This window comes from Myotis davidii, unplaced genomic scaffold (assembly GCF_000327345.1).
Source record: "Myotis davidii unplaced genomic scaffold, ASM32734v1 scaffold478, whole genome shotgun sequence".
Lineage (NCBI taxonomy): Eukaryota > Metazoa > Chordata > Mammalia > Chiroptera > Vespertilionidae > Myotis > Myotis davidii.
The window spans coordinates 4,795,589-4,804,960 of record NW_006289570.1 but is presented as its reverse complement, the minus strand read 5'-3'; the positions used below and the strand labels follow the sequence as shown (position 1 = coordinate 4,804,960).

Here is a 9,372-nt window from a genome sequence, read left to right as displayed (position 1 = left end):
GGCTAGACATTCTTGCCGCGCAGGCGCAGCTCGTGGCGCCGCAGGTGGTTGTAGAGCGACTGGACATAGGTGAAGACGCACTTGGGGTCGGGCTTCTTGCCCATGATCATCATGTCTTCCACCTCCACCAGGGGCACGCAGTCTACCAGCATCCTGCGGGAGGGGCACAGGGTGGCGGTCAGTGCCCGCGGGGGCTCTAGGGGTGAAGCCCCTACTGTGAGGTCTTCTCACTGCCAAAGCCTGCTGGGCTTCCACTCTCCGTTGTGGGTTGAAGGGAGAAGGTGGGGGGGTGGGGGGCGGGGGAGCCTTCCAAGAAGGCAGGGAGCCCCAAGCTCCACTCATCCAAGCCTGGAGGCACTTTTGCGGAAGCGAGGCCAGGCTGGTGGAGGGGGAGGTGCGGGGTACAGGTCTCTACCCCCATCCAGGGGAGGTCCCGACCACAGACCCCTCCCACTCCTCTCTGGAGGGCCACCCTCTGCTCACCCTGGTGGCACACGCCAGGGCCATTGCACCCTGGGGGCCTTCCCCTGGCAAATCTTTCCCTGCAGCCAGGCCTGCCCCAGTGCCAGTTCTCTGGCCTGGTACTTCCTGCAGGGCTGAAGGCACACCACCCCTCCAAGCCCTGTCCTTGCCCCAGGGGACAACCCTGCTGTGAGAGATGGCCAGGGAGGAATGTGGGTTGGAGGGGGAGGGGCAGTTCTTTAACCCTTATCACCCCCTTTGGTAGGACGAGAAGGCAGATGAGGGTTCCAATCAATACAGACAAGACCATCTACATCACGCTCAGGGGGCGGGACCACCCTCTGTCCATCTTCCAGAGTGTTGGCGCTCTTTACTGACAGGGAGTCCGAATCACTGAGAATCCTTTGTTTTAAGCCCCATTAAGTGCAGGGCTAGGCCTGATGGGGCCCAGGGTGTTGGCACCTGCCTGGAGCCCCCTCTTCCTTACAGCAGGAGCCCTTGCCCTACTCTGGGGTGAGTTGGCTGCAGCTACTAAGCAACCGACAGCCTCAAACCTCTAAGGCTGTAGTTTGCGCCCTGGTTCCCCCTTCCCTCCTCTCCCAGAGCAAGTCCGCCTCTGCCTTTCTCCCTCCCATCTGCCACGCCGGGCATACAGTAAGCACTCAGCCAGGGTTGCGTGAGTTTCCCTAGGCCGGGAAGGCATACAGGCAGGAAGTGCCCCTGTTCCCAAGACACCAAGGTCCTGAGCTCCCCAGCATGGAGCATGGCACCCCCAAGTCCCCAGTGCCTAAAACTGGAGGCCTGGGTGGCTTCCCTGACCCCCACCCCCGTTCTGCCTCCCCAACTGGATCCATCAAGAAGCCTGTCCTACTTCTCATTGAGCTTCTCCAGCTATCTAGTCCACCCCCTTGCTCTCCATCCCCCGTTCGAGGATTGTTCTAGAATGCCAACCAGACCCTGTACATCCCTCCTGTTTGGAAAACTTTGATGACTCTGGTCCTTAGGAGGAAGAAGTTCCTCTCCGGACCATGGCCCCCACCTTCCCCTCACGCCCAGATTAAACTTCCTTTCCCGGGGGTGCCATACACCGCCTTTCTTGTGTCTTCAAGGTCAAACCTGGGACCATGGCAGGGCTGAGGCCTGCGCCCAGCTCACTGCACTCCCTCTGAGAAGCAGCCTGGGAGGAAGGCGACCTTTGCTTCCGGCCAGGCTCTATTCCTGACCAGCTGTGGATGCTAGACAAAGCCCTGCCCTGTTCTGTGACTCAGTTTCCCCATTTTTATAGCAATGGAATAGTCATTCTCGACCTCATTTGAAACCTTGGAAGCACTTAGGATGAGTGAGAAGTTCCTGACTCTGTGGGTGATGCGCTGTGTGCCCCTGGGGTCAGCCCTGCCCCAGAGTGGGCTTGTTTTCCCAGCTGTACTATGATGGGAGGCAGCCTCTTTCTGTCTCTTCTCCCAGCTGTGGCTATCTCCCCAGGGATCCCAGCCTCCCCCTCACCCCCCATGTGGAACTCCTTCCCACCCCTGGTGTCTTCCCTGGAGACCTTATAAAGCCATTGTTGACACTGGGACTCACGGCTCAGGGCTCCAGCTGCCCTAGTGACAGGCCAAACACCAGGCAATTTGAGCAACAACACAGCTGAGTCACACTTTCCAGCTGGATCCTGGCCGGGTTTGGCCCCTCTCCTTCCAGGCCAGCCTGCTGGGCAGCAGCTCCCAAGCCCATATATGACCTGGGGACAGCACCAAGCCCATCCTCTCCTCACCTGCGCAGCTTCTCTGAGTCTGTGTGCACGTGTGGGCTGCACCCCCCCGCCCCCGCAATGGCTCCAGGCCCCGAGGGGCATCTGAGTGCACCTCCAGCTCTGTCCCTGACTCACGTTACTTCGGCCAATCCCCCTGCTCCCTCTGGGTCTCTGTCTTCTCTTTTCTTTACAAAATGGATAGGAAACGTGATGGGCAAGGTAAAGAGCCACTAAGGAGGGGGGCGAAGGGGTGAGGAGCTCCAGTTTCTGGCCCGGCTCTGGCCTAAGCCCCCTGGGACTCTCTGAGCCCGCCCCTCTCCCCCTTGGAGCTGGTCTGGAATGGGCAGTCCGCTCAGGATCGGAATTCTCTACTGTGGCCCTGAGCTGAGGTGACCAGAGAGGAAATGCCGCAGCTGGCTGAGGGATCCAGGACCCCAACCAGGAATATCTTCCCGTCAAACGGACCAAGGTCCTGAGCTCCCCAGCATGGAGCATGGCACCCCCAAGTCCCCGGTGCCCAAACTGGAGGCCTGGGAGGCTTCCCTGACCCCCCCGCTTCTGCCTCCCAACTGGACCCATCAAGAAGCCTGTCCTTCTACTTCTCATTAAGCTTCTCCAGCTATCTAGTCCACCCCCTTCTCTCCATCCCCCGTTCGAGGATTGTTCTAGAATGCCAACCAGACCATGTACATCCCTCCTCTGTTTGGAAAACTTAGATGACTCTGGTCCTTAGGAGGAAGTTCCTCTCCCGACTTGGCCCCGACCTTCCCGGCACACCCAGATTAAACTTCCTTCCTTCCCCGGGGGGGGCCATGCTCTCCATCTCTTGCACCCAGCCCGGCCATAGGCTCACCCCGTTGTCTGGGGCTCCCTTTCCCTCCTTTAGCCTGAACGTTGTCCTTCCTATTCCAGCCCCGTGTGCGCTTTTTTCAGAAAGCTGTGCCGGACCTGCAGGCTGGGCCAGGTGCCTCCCCAGGGTCCCTCCTGTGCCTCCTCCACCTCAGTCCTGCTCACCTGGGTCACCCCTGCCTAATTAGGGCTCCTTCTGGCGCTTCTCAGGGCCCCCCTGCTTTTACCACCCCGCTCCCAGACCTCTCTCTGTGCCCCCATGGGGCAGATTTTGGCGGGCGAGGCGGGCGGGCGAAGAGGCGTTTCTCACCGTGGGGCCCCCGAGCAGGGGTTAGGACTTTTTGGTTTTTACCAGCCCCTTCTGGACCAGACAGCGGTAGAACTCCTGGATGTACGTGTACACGCACTTCCAGTCGGGCTCTCGAAGCCGCACCATGTCCTCTGTGTCCAGGAGCTGCGGGCAGTCCGCATGGGTCCTGGGGAGGGGAGGGGGCCGGGAAGGGGCAGGGAGATGGGGGCCCAGGGGGGGAGAGGCAGAGAAGAGAGAGGGGAGTAGAACAGAGAGACACACACATACACAGAGACATGAGTTCAGTTACATTCTCAGTGCCGCAGTCTGCCAGCCCCCCGCATGCCCCCACCCCATCGTGGACGTGCCGCTCACTACCCGTCACTAATGGTGTGCGATGCAGACAGGGGTGGGGGGCCAGACCAGTCACAGGTGCAGAGAACTATTGGGGCAAGCGGGGACGCGGGGTGGGGGGCGATGACGTGGGCGCCCCAGGTTGGAGAGGAGGGCTGTGCCCCAGGGAGGGGGGGTGAGGGAGGCGTGAGAGGAGAACCAGAAAGAGAAAGGCAGAGAAGAAAGACAGATGGGAGAGGGTGCTGAGGGTGAGGTGAGCAGACGGGGCAACGATTCCAAAGTGGAGGGCTTGCTGATCTCCTATATAAGCCTCTGGCAACACCTATATAGGCTGGGCGGGCACGGTGCCCGGGCCAGGAGCCCCCTTTTGGAATCTCCAGCTGGGATCCCGTGGGAGCAGGAAGCTCTGGTGATAGTGGGAGGAGAGGAGGACAGAGAAAGGGAGAAGGGGCAGAGGCAGGACGGAGGGGCTATGGACAGGGCCACCTGGTGGGCCTTGGCCGGGCTGGTAGGCGGGCCTGTGGCTCCTTCGTTCCGGCGGGCACCTGGCACACTCGGCATCGGGTGGGCGGGGTGGAGAAGGACAGGGGCTTCTTGGGGAACCAGGTCAGCCACTGTCTGACAGTGCAGCTGGCCAGCTTTCAAGGGGCCTCGGAGCAACTAGGCCTGGCCCAGAGGCCCAGCCCCGGACGCCCAGCCAACACCAGCAGGGCTGAGGCCCACACTTACTCGGCGGAGGAGAAGGCCACCTCAAAGTTCTGGCGCCGGTTCTGCGGGCTGAGCTGCCCGTAGTCAAAGGCCTCGGGGAAGAAGTTGTGCACCAGCGCACAGAAGGCCATGCCGTCGCTCCAGCTCGAGGAGAAGTTCTGGATGTCCACGTGCTACGGGGTGGTGGGAGGAGCGGTCAACCCCCCCGCCCTCCGCCCCACGCCCCTTCTACCCCCAGGATCTTGGCATTTAGAGATCAGAGAGGCCCTGCAGCTTGTCCAAGGCTGCACAGCAGGTGAGCAGTGGGAACATGAGCCTCCTCCCACTTAGTCTGTCAACAACTCGCATGGCTGCTACTTATAGGAACAGCGCGACCAAGAGGCCCAGCACCGCCCAGCTAAGGCCGTGTCCCCATCACTCCTTCCTTTACTTATGGAAATTTGCCCATTGCCCCCCAGAGAGAGCAAGGAGGAGGGGACTCCAAGGGTTAGGGGCTGGCCCTGCCACTTAATCGCCCATTCTGGAATCTAGGGCGCGTTTTGTGCCCTCTCTGAGCTTGTTGCCACATCTCATTAGACTAAAGAGAGGGCTTCCCATCTTCACTGCCAAGCACGGTGGCTGCGAAGGGTACAGGTCGGTGAGAAAGTTCTGCCAAGAGGCAGGTGCCCAGCTGCAGGCTGGGGATGCCGCCCGCCGCCTGGCCTGGCCTCACGGGGCTCACCTCGTAGCCACGCGTCTTAGCTCGGCACCAGTCCAGCAACATCTGCTTGATGCTGTTGGCGTTGGGCACCCCAAAGCTGGTGGAGCGCTGTACCGCGGCACGGGGTCCGCCAGGGCTGCTGCAGGGGGGTGGGGGGGAGAGGGAAGGGTAGTATAGGATCTGGATCACAGGACTATAGGGGGACCACTTCCGCTTCCGTCAGCCCACCCACTGGGCCTCAGCTCTGCCTTTCTTGACCTCCAGGCCCCGCCCACCACCGTGTATGGCCCGTTTTACCAGGCCCCACCCCAGCCCTCCGCCTTCTGCTGCTCACCCCGCAGCGCCCTCCTTTTCCAGCTTCTCAATCATGGCCTTGCGTGCCTGGGAGGCGGAGGTCTTGGGGAGGCTCTGCGCCTTCATCAGCTCTTTCTTCTTCTCCGCCTGGCGTTTCTCCAGCGCAGCCAGGCTGCTGGTTCGCGGGCTGGTCTCGTCCTCACGGTCGAAGATACTGGGAGATGGGGAGGCAACTATTAGGGTGCTCCCAAGCCTCAAACCCGACTTGCCAGGTCGCAGGCCATACCCTACACTGGAGGCCTCCTCATCACACCCACTTCACAGATGAGTACACTGAGGCGCAAACAAACAGAAGATGGGAGCCAAGTTCTTTACAACAGACTTGGCCTCCAGGGAGTTCTCTGAGAAGGCTGATTGTATTAAGTTCCAGGTGAGTTCAGATTTTGGACACTATCAACTAATGATGATCGGCATAATAGTAATGGTAACAATAACAATAGTTCAGGATGTCGGCCTGCAGACTGAAGGGTCCCGGGTTCTATTCCGGCAAAGGCACGTACCTAGGTTGCAGGCTCCCAGCCCTGGTTGGGGGCATGCGGGAGGCAACCAATCAATGTGTCTCTCTCACATCGGTGTTTCTCTCTCTCTCTCTCTCACTCTCGCTCTCACTCTCGCTCTCGCTCTCTCCCTTCCACTCTCTCTAAAAATCAATGGAAAAAATATCCTCAGATGAAGGTTAAAAAAGAATACTGCATGTCTATTGAGCCTGTCCTATATGCCACTTAAATCTTTACAAGAGAAGAGAGGGACCCTTCTCATTCATACTAGTGATGAGGAAACGGAGGACCCAGACCTCAGATGTCAGAGGGCCTGGCGGACAGCGCAGGAACTGGGGGACCCGGGTCTCTCTGACTCAGTCCCTGGACCCCTCTGGTTCGCAGCCTGACTCCTGATTCCTGTCCCTGCTTTCTATCAGCCCTGACATCTCTGTAACATAGATAGAGGGGTGTCCCCCTCCCTCACGGGTGCTCTGTGACGTGGGATGTGGTCGGCAGACACCAGGAAGTGGCAGTGCCACCGGGCAGCTCAGTGTGGCAGATAGTTCAGTGCTATTGGTGCCACTCAGAGCTGTGTGACCCGGAGCACAAGTCTCTGGCCTCCCCTGTGGTGCAGTTGAGGATTAGGTGAGACTACAAGGCAAGCAGAAGCGGTCTGATTCTTACTCTAGCCTATTACCTCCCAGCACCTCAGTCTACCCCTCTGTAGAATGGGTGTGCAGTGAGGTCCCTGTGATGCTGACTTCTCTGAGGTCTGGGGGTGGGTACCTGCGCTCACCTGCCCATCTTCTTGGATGATGAGGAGGAAAAGGTCTTGGTTTGTACCACGGTGCTGCCACCACCATCTGCAAGAAAAGGGAACAAGAGCAGGGTGAGGCCCGGGTTGGATGTGAAGAGATGGGGTGGAGGTCTGGGAGAAATGGCAGTAGCCACAGGCAGAGAAGAGAAAGTGACAACTGGACAGAGAAACACACAGACAGAAATACGAAGAGAGAGTTCGAGGAAGAGCCTGAGGAGGCGGGCGGGCAGGTAGGCACAGGGCGTCGCCAGGCGGCCTTACTCTCCGAGCGCCTCACGAAACTCGACTCCACCGTGGTGGTGCGGGCTGTCCGTGTGCCATCATCTGGAAGGGCAGGGACAAGAGGAAGGATGTGAGCGGCACAGGGGCCAGGGAGGTAGGCGTGTCCCCGCCCTGAGCCCTGATTGGCTCCTTACTGGAGTGGACGAGCCGCTCGGTCTTGGTGACAGTGCTGACAGCTGAGCCGTCGGCTGCCCGATGGCTGTGCCGCGTGGTGGTCTCGGTGGCCACGTTGCCCCGGGCCTCCGCTGGCCTGGCCCGCGCCTCCTGCAGTCGCCGTTCCCGCTCCTTGTCCCTCTGGTCTGGGCAGGGGATGCCCCGTGCATGCCCGGAAGGGCCACCCATCACCCACACAGCACACACGCAGGGGCACACAGGGCACATAAAATGGGGGGGAGGGCAACTTGTTAGAAATACTGAAGACACGAGGTAAAGGAGTGGCTAGGGGTGAGGGAGTAGCCATAATTTGGCAGGGAGTGGGGGGCGTGGGATGGGGGTGATGGGCTCAAGAAGAAACAAGGGAATATGGAAGAGCTGAACTCACAGGAGGAGTATTTGGATCCGAAAATGGGAGTTCCTAGGGAACTCAGTAGCTGAGTCTGGAGGGAGTATCTAGATCTAGGGAGGAGCAGAGTCCAGGGAAGGAGAAACTGGGTGAGGGCCGTAGCTGAGTGGGCCTTCAAATGGGTCTTAACCGGGAGGAGAGGGCTAGAGGAAGAAATATTTAGATCCAGGGAGGGAGAAATTGGAGGTGCCTGAGAAGCGATTTGATCCAGGGTAACAGTGGTTGGGAGAGAAGGTGGCAAAGGTACGGGTAACTAGGTCCAAAGAAGAAGTCGGTGGGTGGAGATAGAGGCTGAGTGGCCATCAGTGGGCCGTGGAGGAAGCAGCTAGACCCAGAGAAGGAGTCACTGAGAGTGTCTGGAGAAGCAAATGGTTCTAGAATCCGAGGGAAACAATAGCTAGGTTCATGGAGGAAGTAGTAGCTTTGCCCAGAGAAGGGGAAGCTGGGTGGGAGTGGAGACTATGGTGGTCATCAATGGACCTCAAGGAGAAAGGAGCAGCTGGGAGAAGGAGTATCTGGATTCAGGGAAGGAGTGGTTGACAGGACTGAGAGAAGCAATTGGATCTAAGGAGGTGTAGCTGGGAGAGAGAGTAACGTGGTCTAGGAAGGAGAAGAGAAACTGGTTGGGGACAGTAACTGGAGAGACGGAGGTGGGGGGGACGACAAGCAGCTAGGGAGGGGAGCAGCTGGGGAAAGGAGGCCAAAGAACAGCTGGGTATACAGAAGAAGCTGAGTAGGGCGGTTACTGAGCTGGTGTGTCCATGAATGGACTCCAGGGTGAGGGAGCAGCTGGGGAAGGGAGCAGCTGGATCTGGTGGGGCAGCTGGCTATCTACCTCTCTTCTTTTGTCGGAGCTCACGTAGCGCAGCCCGAATGAGCTTCCGCTCCTGGAAGTCCGTCGTCTGATCCAGCTGCAGATAGAGCCCTGGTCATTGCCCACCTGGTGCCTGCTGGGCCCTGCCCCTGCCCCCCCGCCCCCCATCCCACCGGATCTGGCTGTACCATCTTGTCCAGGATGTCCTCATCCTCAATGGCCATCAGCTCCTCGGTGCTCAGTGGGCTCCGCCTCTCTGGTGTTTTGTCCACCTGGGTCTGCTCAGTGCCATTGGCCACTTCCACTGCAGCAGAGGGGGGCTCTGCTGGCTTTGGTTCCATCTGGGGAGAGGGCATGGACGTTAAGCAGGGGACTGGCTGAAACCAACATGGCCCCCATGGACACGGCGCCAGGCCCTGGGGCTGTTGGCACAGCATTGGAAATAGCCACCAGCCAGCCAGACTGCCCGCCCGAGGATGACCATGTTGGTGTCAGGCTCAGGGAAGGGGCACTGAGAGCCTTGTTGTAGGATTTGGGCCGACTACTGGGGATGGAGCCCGCCACCTGGGCATGTGCCCTTGACCGAAATCGAACCCAGAACTTCAGTCTGCAGATCGACAAAGCTCTATCCACTGAGCCAAACCAGCGACTTTTCTCATGATATTGTTGGCTGTTGTCAGAGAATGACTTGATGCCCACTACTAATAGCTTGAGTATTCTATTGGGTTGTTTTTTTTTAAAGAAATCAATAACACATCTACATTTTAATAACCTTGTCAGAAGAATTTTATTATACTCACTATTCCGAAACACCCCAAATTCCTGGTCTCTAAATACAGAACTAAACTCCCCTCTCAATAATGAACAATAGTGTTGAGCCATGAACCCTTCTCTCAAGATGTCACAAGAAAGTAAAACTTACGTGATATTTCTATTTTATAAAATGTAGTTG

General features: G+C 58.6%; 2 protein-coding genes across 3 annotated transcripts in view; both read right to left on the bottom strand.

Moving 5' to 3' along the window:
- Positions 1-2: 2 nt before the first annotated feature.
- SMTN (smoothelin) overlaps positions 3-9,372 on the bottom strand; it is a 28,770-nt gene continuing 19,400 nt past the window's right edge. The window contains exons 13-22 of the mRNA XM_015562838.1: positions 8,609-8,761; positions 8,442-8,517; positions 7,179-7,343; positions 7,024-7,086; positions 6,742-6,808; positions 5,447-5,620; positions 5,134-5,251; positions 4,434-4,585; positions 3,469-3,537; positions 3-153 (exon numbers count right to left, since the gene is read on the bottom strand). Of these exons, the coding sequence (XP_015418324.1) occupies positions 3-153; positions 3,469-3,537; positions 4,434-4,585; positions 5,134-5,251; positions 5,447-5,620; positions 6,742-6,808; positions 7,024-7,086; positions 7,179-7,343; positions 8,442-8,517; positions 8,609-8,761 (1,188 nt within the window). The remainder of the gene's footprint in view (positions 154-3,468; positions 3,538-4,433; positions 4,586-5,133; positions 5,252-5,446; positions 5,621-6,741; positions 6,809-7,023; positions 7,087-7,178; positions 7,344-8,441; positions 8,518-8,608; positions 8,762-9,372) is intronic.
- LOC107182840 lies at positions 160-3,365 on the bottom strand. Of its 2 annotated transcripts, none has more exons than XM_015562898.1 (2): positions 1,921-3,365; positions 160-1,876 (listed from the first exon to the last, which is right to left on the bottom strand). In XM_015562898.1, the coding sequence occupies exons 1-2, from the start codon at positions 2,816-2,818 to the stop codon at positions 1,698-1,700; spliced, it is 1,077 nt and encodes a 358-aa protein (XP_015418384.1). In that variant the 5' UTR covers positions 2,819-3,365; the 3' UTR covers positions 160-1,697. The 2 variants fall into 2 exon arrangements, with proteins under 2 accessions (XP_015418384.1, XP_015418383.1); XM_015562897.1 differs by having other exon boundaries at positions 160-1,886; positions 1,931-3,365.